This window comes from Sinocyclocheilus rhinocerous, unplaced genomic scaffold (genome assembly GCF_001515625.1).
Source record: "Sinocyclocheilus rhinocerous isolate Xijiao unplaced genomic scaffold, SAMN03320098_v1.1 scaffold345, whole genome shotgun sequence".
Taxonomy (NCBI): domain Eukaryota; kingdom Metazoa; phylum Chordata; class Actinopteri; order Cypriniformes; family Cyprinidae; genus Sinocyclocheilus; species Sinocyclocheilus rhinocerous.
This window is the reverse complement of record NW_015630020.1, coordinates 721,821-740,550: the sequence shown is the minus strand read 5'-3', so window position 1 is coordinate 740,550 and position 18,730 is coordinate 721,821. Positions and strand designations below refer to the sequence as shown.

Here is an 18,730-nt window from a genome sequence, read left to right as displayed (position 1 = left end):
AATTATATAAAGAACATACTGTATATACAATATATAAAATAATACAAGTAAAATGACATTGCATAACATGTTTCACCCTTCTTACATTACTTGATGCTCAATATTGTGTTTTATTGAAATATGTAATTTTATAGATGGAAAATGTGTTGCTATGTTATGTCAAAATGTGATGTCATTTTATGTTGTCTTTACAGGTCAAACGGAGGATACTTACAATAAAATACTCTCACTATTGCAGCTTAATGTGCCGAGACAACTAGAAGTGTTATTTTAGTATTATTCATAAACTATTATAGTATTTGTTAGTGCTTCTGAAGAAGCTTTTTTTATATTTATATTAAAAGTTTCAGTAATTTTATTATGTGCTTTTGTCATTTTTATTCTTCTTTTTTAAATATTTCTATATACTTTTATTTTCATTTTAGCACTTAAACTTGTATTTCTAATTTTCATTGAAGTTTTTCATCTAATATTAATATTTATATTTAAAAAAAGTTAACAACACTGACTATAAGCAAGCCATTTCTCACAGGTTGAATTCCCTTAAAAAACTCACACTTTGGCTTTGTGGTGTTTTCTAAATGTGTGGTCTGACACTGCTTGATCTATTTGAATTATCATACATTCTACAATTACAGTTTATGATGCAAGTAGCACAGATGCATATTCATGCAGCACCCCAAGCACACACAAGGGGGCAGGCTTTCTCCATGCTCGTCCTGTCAGCGAGCGTTTTAAGTGGGGTTTAGCATACTCTTCCTCTCCAGCTCTTTTGAAGCTCCACTGATTTAGTATTTCTTCAGAGATCCAGACTGTGAAGTAGGGAAGCATCGCATCATCTTTTTGCTTTATTATTTCTGCTGCTCATGACATATCCTCCTCTCAAGGTCTAGAGACAGATGCTTCTTTGTTTTCCCCTTCCTCAGTTAATGATGAGAAAACAGAGTTCTTTTGACAGCCACTTCTTTCTACTTTTTCCAGCTCTGTTCTCATTTGTCCTCTCTCAGATGTGCCACCATTCATGTTTATTACGCACATGGTTGGTGTCCTTCTCCAGCGCAGTCATTTTCTGCGGCGTGAGAGACGGGAAGGATGTATTTGATGCGGAGCGTGGAACAGTGTGAAACCCTTCTTAGTGTGAAATTAATGCCACTTTGCAGTCCTGAACAAAGTGTTGTGCTGTCTTTACTTTTTGAGCAATGTGATATCTGAATTAAGTCAGGTCTCATCTCTAATATGCATTTCAACATGGGAATATGTGAATGCAGAACTGCACAGAACGCTCAGGACATCAGAACGCCCGCCATTCACAAAGCTCAATTTTTTTTCTTAATTACTAGGTAAATTCACTATTTAATTTGAGATATTTTGAAGAATTTTATGTATCTTCTTAGGATTGATTGATTGATTAATTGATTGATTGATTCACCTTGAAATCAGGAAAACAATGCTAGATTCCCAGGGGAAAACACTGACAAGTGCACATTTGTACTGATAGTGCTGTTTTTTTATTTTATTTTATTTTTTTAAATCAGCAGAATGCTACACAGTATTAATATATTGTGAAATATTATTATATTTTAAAATAACTGTTTTCTTATTTGATGTTTAAAAATGTAATTTATTCGTGTGATGCAAAGCTGAATTTTCAGCATCATTACTCCAGTCTTCAGTGTCACATGATCCTTCAGAAATCATTCTAATATGCTGGTTTGTTGCATTAAAGACATATTTTTTATTAATGTTGAATTTTTTTTTGGAATAAATTAAAATTTAATTTAAAACATTTTTAAATTGTAAACTGTAATAATAATTCACAATTTTACTGTATTTTTTAAAATGCAGCCTTGGTGAACATTCTTTCAAAAATACAACAATAATAATAATAATAAAAGTTTTACTTTTTACATTTTTAATACTTTATTCCAGTATTCTAATTGGTAGTGCATTATTTTATTTTATTTTATTATTTTATTTTATTTTATTTTATGGATTCCTGGGGGAAAACAATGGTGCAAACTTTTAGTGTTTTTTTTCCATGATTTCTTACACATTATTTTATTTTATATTTTATTTTAAAATTAACTGAAATTGTTAAATCAATTTCTTGTATAAGCATTTTATTTTATTACTTGATTGTAATAAAATTTAATTGTCCTTAAAATCAGCAGAAAGAATGTGGAGCATGCAGCTGACTATTGCTATCTGACATATTTGATTTATTTGTATACTGAATTGCAGTTGATTAGTGTACAGAAATATCTAATGCAAAAGTTGTAATTACAACATTTTGTCATAGATGTTGTCACTTTTACATTCTGCACACGAACAAAGCATTGTGGGCAATGTGCTATAGGATGCTTTGATCTATGCTCCAGCATTTATATAAATGCAGTCAACTCTGTTTGCGTGTGTGTGTGTGTGTGGACTTAGACAGGATCTGACAGTGGCAGTCTGATGTGTGTTAAATAAGAACGTCAGAGTGAAACGCTGAAAGAGCTCTTAGAGAGAGAGACTTCTCTGATCATCTGCCAGACTGATCTCTCTCTCAAAGATGCTTAAACTCCAGAGAATATAGTCTAGATTTAGGTCAAATTTAATTAAATTTTGTAATTTTTATTTTGTTTTATTTTTATTTAAATTTCTAGTCTACTACAAAACCTGATGTGTAGTAAAAAATAATAAAATAAAATATCAAATAAAATGTGTTTTTGCAAACAAAATATCAGAAAAAGTGTTACTTGCTGTTTCCTTGTAATAACTTGTGAAATGAACATTTTTTCAGTGTATTTCAGTAAAATGGAGTTGCAAATATACAGAAATAAAACCATCTCGAGATTAAAGTCATTAAACTTAGAGAAAAAACTTGTTACATTTCGAGAAAAAAGTCTAAATAAAATGTTGAGAATAACCTTGTTAACTTAAGAAAAAAAAAGTCGTTAAAGGGTTAGTTCACCCAAAAATGAAAATTCTGTCATTACTCATGTCGTTCCAAACCCGTAAGTTACCGTCTTCTGCCATTTTGGAGAGTACCCCAGAACATAATCAACGTAATCTTACGTTGTTTACGTTCAGCATGCATGCGCTTTCACTAAACGTAAACAATGCTGATTACGTTGTTTACGTTCAGTGGATACTCTCCAAAATGGCGGAAGATGGTAACTCGGGGAGAAGAATTGTTTAATAAATTATGTTATTATTGTTTTCTTTGTGCACAAAAAGTATTCTCGTAGCTTCGTAAAATTACGGTTGAACCCCTGATGCCACATGGACTATTGTACCATATTCTGTTACACCAAATACACCAAATAATGATCTTTAAAAAAGCATCATATGACCCCTTTAATTTGTGTTCCGAAGATGAACAAAGGTCTTACGGGTTTGGAACGACATGAGGGTGAGTAATGACAGAATTTTCATTTTTGGGTGAACAAACCCTTTAAATTTCGAGAAAAAAAGTCAAAGTAAAACGTTGAGAAAAAACTCTTTAAATTACGAGAAAAAAGTTGAAATAAAATGTTGAGAATAAACTCTTTAAATTAAGAGAAAAAAAACTTCATTTCAGGTTCATTTCATTTCGTTGGAGAGTGTAAAACAGTGCCTGTAGTGGCATAGGTCGGAGAGTAATGCACTTGGATGTAGCATATGATGCGGTCGACAAGGGTTCGGGTCCGTCTTTTGCCGAACTCGCTTTTCTTACTTTTCTCTTCTCATCACACCTCACATCGGAAAAGTGGAAATCAACTGCCTAACGAGTGTTTAATATTAATGTATTAATTGGGTAGGTTTAGTCTTACTACAGTAAATCCATTGTAAATATTAATTTGTGGATTGAAAAGTATTCTAACTGATCAAATCACTATTTTCACTGTAAATAGCATCTATGGCAGGGGTGTCCAAAGTCCGGCCCGCGGGCCAAATACAGCCAGTGGATGAATTTCAACCGGCCCACAGCTTGTCTATTGAAATGTAACTTATTATATGTGGCCCGCCAACCATAATTTACAAATCATGCAGTTTCACAATGTCAACACAAAGTGACAGCACTAAATCTTAGGCCAGATGTATCAGTAAAACGTGAGTGACAACAATTTGACTCGTATGCACTGCCACTATCATTTCTTTAGCGCACGAGAATTCCTAAACGCACCAAAACAGAAAAACAGCGCTACTAGTGTGAAGCGTGCTGCACGGACCATCTGCCTAAAGACAGTGCCGTGCGAGCTCAGAACAAATGCGTTTACTCGCAGGTCTTGATCATGCGACCACTAAACAGCGCTGTGAGAAGGAGCAGAGCTCTCCGATACAAACCACAGATTCCGCGGTGATTTAAACAAGATTAAAGGCAGATGAAACAGCGCTGTGCTTGATTTCCACTTTTCCGATGTGATATGTGATGAGAAAAGGAAGAAATGCGAGTTTGGAAAAAGACGCATTCGATCCATGGTCGATTGCATCATATGCTACATCCATGTGCATTACTCTCCAACCTATACCCCTGCAGACGCTGTCTGACACTCTGCAATAAGATTAAATGAACCTGACACGAGTGTGTTTATTCTCCGCATTTTAATTCAACTTTTTTCTTTTTTTAATTCAACTTTTTTCTCGTAATTTAACAAGTTTATTCTCAACATTTTATTTAGACTTTTTTCTCAAAATTTAACAACTTTTTTCTCAAAATTTAACTACTTTTTTCTCGTAATTTAACGTTTATTCTCAACATTTTATTTAGACATTTTTCTCAAATTTTAAATTTTTTTCCCTCAAAATTTAAAGGGGGGGTACAACGCTGTTTCATGCATTCAGAGTTGTTTACACTGTTAAAGAGTTGGATTCTCATGCTAAACATGGCCAAAGTTTCAAAAAACGATTTGGACGTATAACCGAGTATTTCTGTGCCAAATACACACTTTCGGGTTTCTTACAAGTTTCGGAAAGTTTTTTTTCGATCGTGGCTCTTCATGACGTAATGAAGTGTGGAACTCCTTATATGGGCATTTCTCCCGGAAGAGCGCGCCCGCGCACACATCGACCAGAGCGAGAGCAAGACCGCACCCATCAACACGCTTCATTCAGCAGCGCTGCATGGGACTCGCTCAGGAATAATGTCTCTAAAGAGGTGTGTTTTTGGTTGTAAGGGAAAGGTAACCTTGTTTAGCTTCCCGAAGAATCCATCGTTACGTAAACAGCGGATGCAGTTTGTTTTCCGGGGCAGCAACGAAGCTTCGCAAGTGTGTTTGTTGACGAACGTTTTATAAACAAGGCCCAGTTCGACGCTGGATTAGAACATCGTTTGATACTGAAAGATGGAGCGGTCCCAGCTATAAAAGATCCCGGTCATGATGCAGACGGTAAGTGAAACTGCATCAAATGTCTGTGTTTTGTTGCGCAGTACTACTCTATAGGTACTCAAGATTAATATGAGATTGGGTGAAATTGTGTGTTAGGTCCCCTTTAACAACTTTAATCTCGAGATGGTTTTATTTTTTTATTATTGCTTGGCCCTACTCCCCATCCGTACAAATAACAGGGTCAATTTAGCCTGAATTAAGGTATACAGACACAATATAAAGAAACATATTTTATATGTTATCATTTGTACAACATATAAAAATAAAAACATATTTAAATTCATAACTGTTAATAATGCAGTGAAATAATATACACAGAAACAAATCTATTGTAGAATTTACTTTGAAATTGTTTTTACTCAGAAAACACACACACACACACAAGACAAAGAAAAAGCAAGTAACACATTGAATTAAATTTGAAATTTTAAAGTAGAAAAACTGAAATTGTATTTTATTGTAAAACATACTCCCATAATGTGTTTTATTTCAATTTTTTTAAACTGTTGTTTCAGTAGCTCAATTTTTACAGCACGGCACTTCCACCGCCAAGGTTGGCAGATTTTTATCTATCACTAGAGACCGGTGAGCTAATCTTGCTTCTCATGATGCTGAAAGCTGATAGTTCACACTTATTGTACACACAAACCACAGCAACAAACCCTCCCAAAGTCATACACTAAAAAAACTGAAATTGCTCTATTGCCAGCGGCTTACAGCGAGATCAACTCTAGTATTCAACACACAGTGCTGATACAGGGCCCCTAAACCCCCAAACAAAAGAGAGGAAGGCTGTATAAAATGGCAGAGGAGATATAGAGAGGGGATATATTGATTTTTCTGTAAGCGAAGTAGGACAGGTAGGTTGCGAGGTGTCCCTCAGGTCCAGAGCGTGTAAAAACTGCCCGCTTTTTGTGTCTGTGTTTTTATGTGCCATCGTTGGTATATGTGTGTGTGCTGGTGCCAACGGTTCATTAACGCCAACTCCAATAAAGCCTTTATCTGCGGCTCACAGACGCGGCGCTGACCACGCTGTCACTGTCAGAAACCGGACACACACTTTCCCTCTCACACTGCTCTCAAACTGATACTGTAAAAGCAGGTATGGTTAGAAGATAAGGGACGAGCTCTCCAAATTCCCAACTTATGAACAAACACAAAAATACACTCCAATCCACCAATAAGAGTAAGCAAAGCTGAAAGTACATAACCATTAGCCAATGTGATAATATTATCAAAAATGCATCAGAAGAAATTATAATATATACACTACTGTGCAAAAGTCTTAGGCCATTAGTATTTTCACCAGCAAAACATGGTTTAAAGTCAGTTATTTCTATCTTTTGCTGCAGTGTGTCAGTAGGACACATTTCCAAACATTCATTTTGATATTTCCTACTGACACACTACAGCAAAATATAGAAATATCTGGCTTAAAACTGGCTGGCTTTTGTTGGTGAAAAATACTAATGGCCTAGGACTTTTGCACAATAGTGCAGCTTGTCCACCATAGATATGCATAGGTAGATCCCACATTCACAGACTGGATTTGACCGATCCAATATGGTCTATGGCTACATATAGCAGCACATAGAAACAGCCGCTAATTAGGCATCTATGTATATATATTTATATCTATGAATCACACCACATGTTTTGTGCTGAGATCCTGTTATAAAATGTAGCTTATTTTGAAAAGCTTAAAGTATTTTGCAAAAATGCATGAGAATAAAAAAAAACAAAAAAATAAAATAAAAAATAAAAAATAAATAAAATACAGTTTGGCCACCATGTATATAAAATAAACTCTTTAAAAAAGTATTTTGCAAAACCATTTTAGAAAAAAAAAACAGCAACAACAACAACAACAAAATACAGTTTGCCCACTACAGTATGTTTTGTTTTGCAATCCTGTTACCAAAACTGTTTTTCATTTTTATTTCTTTAAATCAATACTTATACAATATCAACATAATTAACTGAATTAATGCTCAGGCAAATACACCTATGTCTAATGCCCATCTACAGCTCAAAAGGTCACACTTTATTTTAAGGCCCAAATCTCGCTATTAACAAACCATCAACTACAACTTTTGCCTCAATAAACTCCTAATTTGCTGCTTATTAATAGTTAGTAAGGTAGTTGTTAAGTTTAGGTATTAGGTAGGATTAGGGATGTAGAATATGGTCATGCATAATATGTGTTTTATTAGTACTAATAAACAGTCAATGTGTTAATAATAGGCATGCTAATAAGCACCTAGTTAATAGTGAGAATATTTTAAGGCCCAAATCGCGCTATTAACAAACCATCAACTACAACTTTTGCCTCAATAAACTCCTAATTTGCTGCTTATTAATAGTTAGTAAGGTAGTTGTTAAGTTTAGGTATTAGGTAGGATTAGGGATGTAGAATATGGTCATGCATAATATGTTTTATTAGTACTAATAAACAGCCAATGTGTTAATAATAGGCATGCTAATCAGCACCTAGTTAATAGTGAGAATTGGTCCCTATACTAATATACTATGGTCCCTATACTATGTTACTGCTTAAAACTATACCGATCTAACGCTAAAACTATACCAATGTGGTTATGTGAATTCTCATTATCATTCATAGGTATTTGCACATTAAGTGTAGTTTTGTTAATTTTTCTATTTTATTTTGAAAGTCTTAAAAGTCTGCAAAATGCAGTTCGTATGAGTGTGAAGGTGCTTTTGTTTTGTTTGAAATCCAGTTTCCAAAATTGCTTCCCTAAGTCCCAAAACCCTGCTTTGTGTGAAACAAACAAAAACCAATGTAATTAATCAAATACATCTAGGTGTAATACCCATCTACAGCTCAAAACCACTGTCCATGACAACAAAAGGCTTTCAAGGCAGCACTCTGTGATGCAGGCTGCACCTTTGACAGAGACAGACAGAAGCACAGATATGGGGTTGCGTCCCACTGGAATGATGATGTTTGTGTTTGCAAACATGCAATCAGTCAGCGCTAATGGCAGCTGAACTGCACCCTAATCTTTAATCGACTGGCTAATTAGAAAACATCATGCAAATTGTGTGGTAATTACATCTTAATCGTGCCGTGATTGGACAAGTGGAGTATGCAAGCGATAGAGGGCAGGGAAGAAAAAAAAACAGTCCCCTCACACATGAATGCCATCCCAAACTGGGATATACTCGGTCAAAGGTTTGTAAAAATGCAGACTGTTACCAAACTCTCCATACAAAACTAAACAAACCAACACATATTAAAGCTGAAGTGTGTAATTTCGGCACCACTAGTGTCACAGAATAGAATAATAGCAGAAATAATGACTTTTGGGGCTGGTGGGGATACACAAACAAACAAACAGAGTTTTCAGTTTCAGTGTTTTAATAGTGTCACAGAGCAACAGTGTTTATGCTGTTATGGCTTACTGATAGCAGTCTCTGCATATTATAGTGAAAGCTGTTGTGAGGTGAGTGGAGAAGGTCTTACCCCACAGCCGAGTCCATTCCCCAACTCACAGCAGACTCTCCTGCCATCATCCACAGGAAGCAGCCCGGCACCACATCCTGGAGCGGGACACAGAACTCCTCCCATCTGAAGAACACACTCCTCCGCTGCGTATCGCTGGTAGCGCTCATACTGGAAAACAGAGATGGACTGAGTCTAAAAACAGCCTGGTAATGTTAAAACAGGATAGCTGACCCAACAATTGCTCATTCCAAACCTGTATGACTTTCTTTTTACTGTGGAAATACAGAAATATATTTTGAAGAATGTTGGAAGCTAAACAACTTCCACTGCATGGATAAAAAAAAAAAATACTGAGACATTTCTCAAAATATCTTCTTTTATGATCCACAGAAGAAAGAATGTCATGCCATTTTGGAACGGCATGAGGGTGAGCAAATAAAAAAAAAAAATATTTTCGGTCTAACTATCCCTTTAAGTGTGTTAAAGACTCGCAAAAAGTCAAACCCAAGTTCAAACACTGGATAATGATAGACTTTTAAATAAAGTCAGTAGGGATGCACCAATGCATCGGCCAATGAATTTAGGGCTGTCCAGGTTAAAACAATAATAATGCATAAACTCACCACCGTTAACGCAGGTTCATAAGGTATGTTGACAGATACAGTACAGCTTACTGAAATGTATCATGTCTCATGTACTCTTTTAACCAAAAGGAAGACGTCAAATAAAACAGCTTGTGAACAATGTCACTTAACGTTGAATTTACCTCAGGAAAGTTATCCACTGTTCACAGTTAATTAGTTAGCTATAAAAACACTACAGGGAGCTTAATTACTGTTAATTATGTATATGTTAATAAATCTGTCATGAAGACATGTTTTTATGAAAACTACCTTATGAGCAGTTGAATTGTATACAAATGTTTTTGAGTGCGATTATTATATCTGAAAATAAAAAGCATTGATTGTAATCGTGTTGATTTTCTTTTTAACCTCTGATGTACCAAATGAGAGGGTTCCCTGAACAGTTTACAGCATTAGTTGGGAGAGATTTTTTGTTTCCTTAAGAAAACCATCTATCGGTATCAGCAGATATCATTCTGAACAATCAGCTACGGTATCGCTGAGATATTGATTTTCTCAATTGCTTTGGCTCAATTCTCGAATTAGTGTTTTTCTTTCTTTTTTTTTTTTAGATGTCTATACAATTAGTTTCTTGTTCAAATAAGATTTGAATTTCTTTTTTTCTTTTTTTTAGGCAACTTGCATGTGTTTTGGCATGTGTGCAAATGATTTAGTACAATTGTCTACAATTTGCACAACAACTAAATGCAGTGTATTACTTTTGGAAAGTTTCCAGAAATGTTCCACCCCTTTGCAACCCTACTTGACCATTGTACTAAAATAGGAATCACAATTTTGCCAATCAATGAAGTTTGGAAGCATAAATATGTGAAAGAGTAATAGTAAGATATGTAAGAATGTGTGGTGGTGGTGTTAGAGGAAGACAATAGTGTGTAAAAATGAATAAGTAATGGTGAATTTTCAGTTTGCCTGTAACACATTTCTAAAAAAATAAATGTACTGTATAAATTGTACTTACAGTTTAGAGAATGTTAAGACTGAAATGTAACAGCTTAGAGAAAAAAAAATAGTTTACCTGTGTGTTTTTTGTTGAGTATTATATTTGATAGATCAGTCTTTTATGACTCATTTATTAGTTCATATGTTGAAAACACCTCAGTTTTATTAAGTGGCACAAAATATGCAATTTGGTGTGGTTGCTGATATTTACATGGCCAAAAAGTAAGATGAAATTCTGCTTGAAATGTAAACCAATGAAATCTTTGTAACTGTATAACAGACTACTTACATAAACTGCATATACAGTAAATATTAGCTGTCACTCTATATCTCCCAATAATATGTCTTTGTACACGCTTGAGGTATTCGGCCAATCACAATGCACTGGATAGCTGGCCAATCAGAGCACACCTCGTTTTTCAGACCGATGAGTTTTGTAAAAATCGACGCGTTTCAGAAAGGCGGGGCATAGAGGAGAAACAATAATGTGGAAATGTGGACATAATGTGTAAAGTATGTGGAAAATAATGTGTTTTTTTAAACTTAAATCGCATAAACACATTTCATTACACCAAATACACAAAATAATGTTCTTTTTAGCAACATCATATGACCCCTTTAAATGCTTTAATAATCAAATCTCTGTAGTTTTACTGTGGGGCAAACATTTAATGCAATGCAATGCAATGATGATTGAATGAGAGATAAGAGATGAACAAATAAACGTTCTTCAAAAGCCTGATTTTTCTAAAAAAAAAAAACATGCATGAATAATCAAGTAATGTAACTCCAGTCCCCTAAGTGTTCATCTTGAAATATTACTAACAATATAAAAGGAATTTTTAAGTTTACTTTATTAAAATTACTAAAGATTTCACACACACACACACACACAAAAAAAAACATATGTGTCAAAGTATAACCCAGTGTGCATCCAGCGTAAATTTGGTTTTGACATCTGGCCCACAAGCCCACTGTCCCAACAGGACAGGAGAGAGTGAAACGAACAACATGCACACAGATGTCAGGAGAGGCCACTTGACATAACAACATGGTCGGAAGCATAACGACAGAAGCATCCCTAATGGTGCTTTGCAAAGGTGTCGCATAACAGCTCCAATTGGTGTGAAAAGTTCAAAGACAAAAACTTGGTGAAGACGGTAGGAAGGATGTAGAAACACATCGAAAGGAAGCCGTTCCTCACTGCAAGGATGGCTGGTGTGATGGTACGGAGCTGAGGTTTTGTTGCCAGCGGAGGGTTTAGTGAATGGCACGGGGGAACAACAGATGGGCCAATTAAGAGCCTCTCACATGTGACGATCTGACAATCAGGATGAACTTGGATTTCTCATGAGCCGTGATCAGGACAGGGAAGGTTGCTTAGAAGCTGTCTGTACATGTGTGTAAGTGAGACCTGCGGATCTCAGAGTCCAAACCTACCTGCTCATCTCCCAGGACTCGGAAATGATGAACCTCTTTAATGAGCGAATCAGGACAGCCGGCTGGAGACAGAGAAAGAAACAAAAAGTAATACAGTCAGAAGGATAGAGTTAGCATGGGATGAAACAGCTATCAAAAGCAGATAGTTCACCCTGAACTTATTCCATACCTAAAAGACTTTCTTTCTTCCATGGAACATAAAAGAAAATATTCTGAAGAATTTTGGGGTTCACATAACATTGGACATCACTGACTTTAATTGCATGGACAAAGAGATGAGTATGAAACAAAGTCATGCAGGTTTGGAACAGCATTCAAATCACTTTGGTGGTCACTTTGGAGTTCAAAGAAAATCCCAGTGCAACATATCTCTTTAAAATCAACATTAAATCAAAATGAAACAGAATGCTTGTCATAAGCTCTCATAAACAATCTCAAATCACATGGTTTATAAGGTTATTTTTTCCCCTGATGATGTAAAACCCAGAAAAACTAGATTAATTTCTATTCCCGGTTTAAATAGATCTCTAGGAATTCAATGTTCGCATATAGAATCGTATTTGCAAGGAATATTTACTTTTGGTGTGAAACCAGTGTGAAATCTCATCCTGCTCAATGTTAAATCGTAAATTAGTGTTGGTTTTGTCTAACTGGTGAAATCCAATGAATACAGCTTTGTTATTCAGGTCAATGACATGACACTCATCTTTTTTTTTTTTTCAAAAATACATCAAAAAGGCAATTGACAATGACATAAATACACCATTTTGACATTTATAATTTCTGAATTTAAAATCCATTTTCATTTATTAACTGGTGTGGGCATGAAGTCAAAAATGTCAGGGTTATGTAACTGTCCTTATATCATAATGAAGAATAAAGCCTCTTAAGCCATTAACATTCCCAAAATAAAACCATATTAGGTAGTTTGGCATAATCTTTTTACTATTATTAATTAGAAAAAAAGCAATGTAGCAGTTTTGTTAAAGTCTAATGTGCAACCAAAGTCAGAAACATGCGAGGAGGAAAATGAAGACATACAACAGGAAATGATATCGACTACTGCAGAGTAGACCCACATGACTATGTATCTAGGTAGATTAGTGTGTATTATATACGTATATATATATATACACACACACACACACACACACACACACACACTAAAAACAATAATTTAGATGTGTAAATTCACATGTATTCAAGGTGTAAATATGTTATAAAATTGTATTTGTTGGTTAAACCACATGACATTTTATAATCATTAAATTGAAATTGTTCCTTTTTGCTGACCCAGCATACCACAGCAAAACACAGCTGGTGAAACTGGTTGACCTGACCTTTCTATTCTCGCTAGTTGACCAAGCAAGTATTGGTCATCTTATTTCGATGGAGGGAAAAACCATGGAAAAATTGTGATTGGGCTAGTTTTGAATCGCAATTGGGCTGGTTTTGTTTTGCAGACCTGGCAACCCTGCGCCAGCATCCAAAACACAACATACGCTGGCCATTTCAGCTGGGCGTTCCTCATCAAAATGCAACAGGAAACGACAAGCGAATATATTATCATACATTACGCCCCATGTCCTGTACTCAGGCGTACACAAACGCTAATGAGCGCTGCTCTTACGGGGAGGCCCACCACTTACGATGCCGATAAGCACCCAACAGCCACCTCAGGGTCACGCTCTGAGAGGAGAGGCCTTTCATTTGAGCCGCCTAATCTCCAGGAGGAGAGGAGAAGCACCTTAATGGGGAACAGAGCCAAAGAGGTCCCTCGTATTCCCGCTCCGCAGAAACAACTCGCTGTTAAATCCACACAGGATAATTATGGACGGCAAATGAGTGAAGATGAATGTGCGTGAGCTTAGGCAGGGGCCCGGACCCCGAAGTGGCAGTCCAATCCTCTCCTCTAAAAAGCGTGGTGTAATGATGTGGTCCCTTTTGTGGGGAAACGTTTTGCTTTGGACCAAAGATTCCTGCAACACACCAATTATCCCTTAGGAGACTAATGACTACTTAAATCTGCATGTGATGGCACTCACACACACACACACACATCCTTGGACGTCTTCGTACACCTAAGTGAAGTGGAACTTTAAATCACAAAAAGTGAAATGGAGTGATCTCTAAAGATAAATGTAGATGTAAAGGCTGATAGCATGTAGTACAAAACAAGCTTATCAAATCGGAGAGGAGAAATTTCACATCACAGACGTTCTGCTCCCTGCCGATTTGCTTTTGTGTGAATAGATAGAGGAAATATGCAAGCTGTCGGGGTTCATTTGAGACCATTAAGTAACATCTTTACAGCCACAAAAGACAGATTTCTCCCCTTAAGTCATTCCAAACTAATAAGACCTTCATTCATATTCAAAACACAAATGAAGATATTTTTTAATGAAATTTGGGAGATTTCTGTCCCTCCACTGAAGGTACAAAATTTTCAAAAAGTTCATAAAAACATTGTAAATATAATCCATATGAATTAAGTGACTTATCCCAAGTCTCCTGAAGAGACACAATCACTTTGGACAGATTTCATTTAGGCTTATTTTCACGTATAAACAATTGATCAATGCACATAAATCGAGCACATCAAATATGGTAATCGGAAGCACAAACATGCTTACTTGATGTGCAAGAATTAAAGGAATAGTTGTAAAATGAACATTTGCAGAACATGTACTCATCCTCAGATCATTCAAGATGTCGATTGTCTTTTCATCAGAACAGACTTGGAGAAATTAAGCATTACATCACTTGCTGACTAATGGATCCTCTGCAGTGAATGGGTGCCATCAGAATGAGAGTCCAAACAGCTGATAAAAACATCACAATCCACACGACTCCAGTTCATCAGTTAACGCATTGTGAAGTGAAAAACTGCATGTTTGTAAGAAACAAATCCATCAAGACAATTTAGCTTGATGGAGTCCTCTAATATCGCTTTCTCCAGTGAAAAAAAAGTAATCTTGTCTGAATCAGCAGTAAAATATGCACAGATCAAGTTCCGTTCACAAGCCAAAACAGTTCTAAACTAATAAGTTGGTGGATATTGATGTGATAGGACAGGAGATGGACTTTTTCTTTGGAGGAAGCAATTTTATGAATTTGTTTATTGTTATGTTTTTATTAGCTGTTATTCTGACGGCACCCATTCACTGCAGAGGATCCATTGGTGAGCAAGTGATGCAATGCAAAATTTCTCCAAATCGGTTCAGATGAAGAAACAAACTCATCTATATCTTGGATGGCCTGAGGGTGAAATACGCCTTTAAATCTGTTTGCCAAAAACAATTGTATTTCTTCAGCAGACTTGGATAAAACCGCTCAATTCATATTGTTTCAATTTTACAACATCTTTATGAACTTTTTTGAAGCATCAAAAAGTTTTAAGGCCATGACACACCATTGGCCAATGTCAATTTTACATCTTCATCTTACCTGAGCATTCTAACTATTCTAAATATTCTCATAACGAGAAAGTAAAGTGAATACCAACTGATCAACAAGCTTGATTTTCCAAATAGTAAGTGCTTGTCTTGTTTACGCTTTGTATATCCACAGACCTAGATTTGCTTTCCATTTTTGAACGATGAATATAGACTTACTGCCACCTGCTGGTGTGGAGTTATTGCCTCTCACACAGGCACAGAACGCACTTTTTGGCCGAGACGCAGGCAAGGTGAGGCGACAACACAGAGAGCTTTCGGCGCCACCAGTTCTTTGATGCCGGTTTGGTGTGTCACAGCCTTTTTTGGAACAGACTTCTTCTTCGGTTTGTCTTATAGGTTTGGAAGGATATGACAGTATAATTGATGACAAAAATTGTATTATTGGGTGAACTATGCCAAGGTGATTTTGCGTGTTTCATCTTTCCCTTCTTAACATGCAGACTAAAAGTAAGAACATTCTAAACTAAAACTGAAAGTAAGACATTCGCAGATTTCCCTTAAAAACAACTCCGTTTACAACACACGTTTCCTATCTGGATAGTATCTGGATATTTACAGCCATATTGCATTTATACCTTCATTCTAATGTGTTAGACTGAAAATATTTCAACATTGAAAACCTGCACAGAAAGTTGTAAAGGTCACACGGTAGCAACCTGTAGCAGCTGAAGTCTCCAGCGCACACACCGTCCTGCAGACTGCAGAATGCTAATGTTGCTAATCCTCCTCCAGGGCTGCTAGCGCAAACGCTGCCTCACTTTTCTTATGCAAATGGCGGCGAGCGCAGTAATCGCACTGGACCTGCCTGGGGACTCGCAGGCTGCCAGCAAATATTAGAATTATAGAGGGAAAAAAGGCTCACATTTGTCTAAAAATAATTAAAGATAAAGACTACAGAGGGATGAAATGTTGTTACCATGGCAATGAAGGAGTGTAGCATAACGAGAGGTGAACTTTTCAGGACACACACACACACACACAGAGACATATGGAAAGAGACTAGTTATAGCTCCGGTGGAGTTACCTAGGGTCAGAGCTGTGGCATAGCTGTTAGCATGCTGGAGATACGCTGATCACACAGGTGATACAAGTTTGAATCCAGCCTACAATGTGTACTATTTCCATCCCATACCCACTTTATCTATACAATAAAGAGGTGAGATTTTTTTTTTTTTTGATCTGTGAACTTTTTTACAATAAGGATGCATTAAAATGATCAAAAGTGACAGAAAAGACATGTATAACGTTACAATAAATTTCACATACATTTTTATTTAGAATTTTCTATTCTGCCTAGAATCCTTAAAAAAGGATCATGGTTTCCACAAAAATACTAAGCAGTAGGGCTGGGCGATATGTCAAAAATATCTTATCGATAATCGCCTTTAACCCTTTGGGGTCGACAAACGCGGATACGCGTTTTGTGGCATCTTCTCCTGATAACACCGAAAAGAACTTAAATTACACTTTCAGTTTTGATCTTACAGATAAGAGCAATACATCAATCGAATCTGTAAATGGTCTACTTTTATTTGTATACACACATAATAACAACAAAACTTTGTGCATTTATAAAATAAAGAAAACAAACAGGGTGCGCTGTCTGCCGCCTTGGTCTGCGTGATCTTTATTTAGAAACGCGTCATTAAAATGAACTGTAACTCAGCAAATACTCATATCGCGATATCCGATAATATCGTCTACGTAAGCCCCACCTCCACCATGCCCCGCCCCCGCCGAGAACAAATTTGTGTTTGAAATGAATTTCGTTTTGTGAGGAGAACTGTTGAGGAAAAATAATAGAACCCAATTTTAAGTTCATCATGGTGAAGTTGGACATTCTGGCGGTGATTGTAAGAATGATAAATGCATGTTGATGTCATATAATATTGTCTTGACTAAAATATGCCTATTTTCCGATGTTTCTCTTTCTTTTTGGCATTATCGCCTGTGCAGACACATTTCATGATGGTAAGTTTAATTTCCTTAATTATAACAATTGCAGCGTTGTTTTTAAACTTGAAGTCAAGCTATAACGTATTTGATATTTATCATGTGTATGACTAAAATCATGCAGGGATTAAAAATGAATTCTGAGCAAAAATTTTTTTTTTTTTTTTCTTTCTTTCTGGTAGCCTACTAGTTCGGAGGTCTCTTTTGGCCCGTTTTTAACGAAATAAAAATAACTGCTTTATTTATTTAGAAGCAGGGTAATTTAAATTTCATTTTTCAATAAATGCGCATACAGAAATCGAGACGCAGTATCGAAATGTAATTTTATAACAAGTAATTTGATTCCTGACCTTCCGCATCTGATCTGATTTCCGAATGTGGAATAGCTTTTCGATTCCCAACCCTCATACTAAATGATTTCATTCTTGCATGCAAAAAGACCTGTATGGTGACTATGGGGCTATGTAAAATATTTTTTACAACTTACTAGGTTTATCATTTGTCATTTTTTCCCGATAATGTCGATAATCGTCTGTTACCTGACTGTTGACATCGAAATCGCGATACTTACGAGACATCGTCGATATACGATAATATCGTCATATCGCCCAGCCCTACTAAGCAGCACAACTGTTTTCAACATTGATAATAAGAAATATTTCTCGACCAGCAAATTAGAAATTATCATCACATTAGAATGATTTCTGGATGGATGGATCCATCCATATTTATTTATAAACAAATGAATGAATGAATGAATATATATATATATATATATATATATACTAAAATAAATTACTGTTTTTACTCTATTTTATACATATTTTTGATCAAATAAATGCTTCCTTGGTGAGCATAAAAGACTCCTTTCTAAAGCAAACAAACCAAATCTTAATGAACCCAAACTTTCAAACTTTTTGGTAGTGCAAAAGCATGATAATCACCTGATGTAAAGTTTTGTAGCAATTTTGCTTGGTTTATTAAAAAATATATAAATAACAGCAACACTAAGTAAGTAAATAAATACAGTGGCATGCGAAAGTTTGGGAACCCCTTGCAGAATCTGTGAAAATGTGAATAATTTTAACAAAATAAGAGAGATCATGCAAAATGCCCCCTTCAAATGTTTGGGAACCCTTGGTTCTTAACACTGTGTGTGGTTACCTGTGGTTTTTGTTTTGTGATGGATCCCTTGTTTGTTCTGAACAGTTAAACTGAGCACTGTTCCTCAGAAAAACACAACTATTAAAAAAGGTTCAAACAGTCACTGATGCTCCAGAAGGAAACACGATGCATTAAGAGCTGGGGGGTGAAAACTTTTGAACAGGATGTCCCAATTTATCTTATTTTGCTGAGATATAATTGTTTTTCCATTTAGTACTGCCCTTCGGAAGCAACAGAAGATACTTGCATGTTTCCCGAAAAACTAATTAAGTACAATTTATCTTCAAATTCAAAAAGTTTTCACCCCCC

The 18,730-nt window shown here is 35.9% G+C and overlaps 1 protein-coding gene across 3 annotated transcripts in view; it reads right to left on the bottom strand.

Annotated features, from left to right (window-relative positions):
• The window catches only part of LOC107739476 (E3 ubiquitin-protein ligase parkin-like), a 160,572-nt gene that overhangs the window by 18,507 nt on the left and 123,335 nt on the right, over window positions 1-18,730 (bottom strand). For all 3 annotated transcript variants that reach the window (XM_016551597.1, XM_016551598.1, XM_016551599.1), the window contains exons 8-9: window positions 11,847-11,908; window positions 8,842-8,991 (exon numbers count right to left, since the gene is read on the bottom strand). In XM_016551597.1, the coding sequence (XP_016407083.1) occupies window positions 8,842-8,991; window positions 11,847-11,908 (212 nt within the window). The remainder of the gene's footprint in view (window positions 1-8,841; window positions 8,992-11,846; window positions 11,909-18,730) is intronic.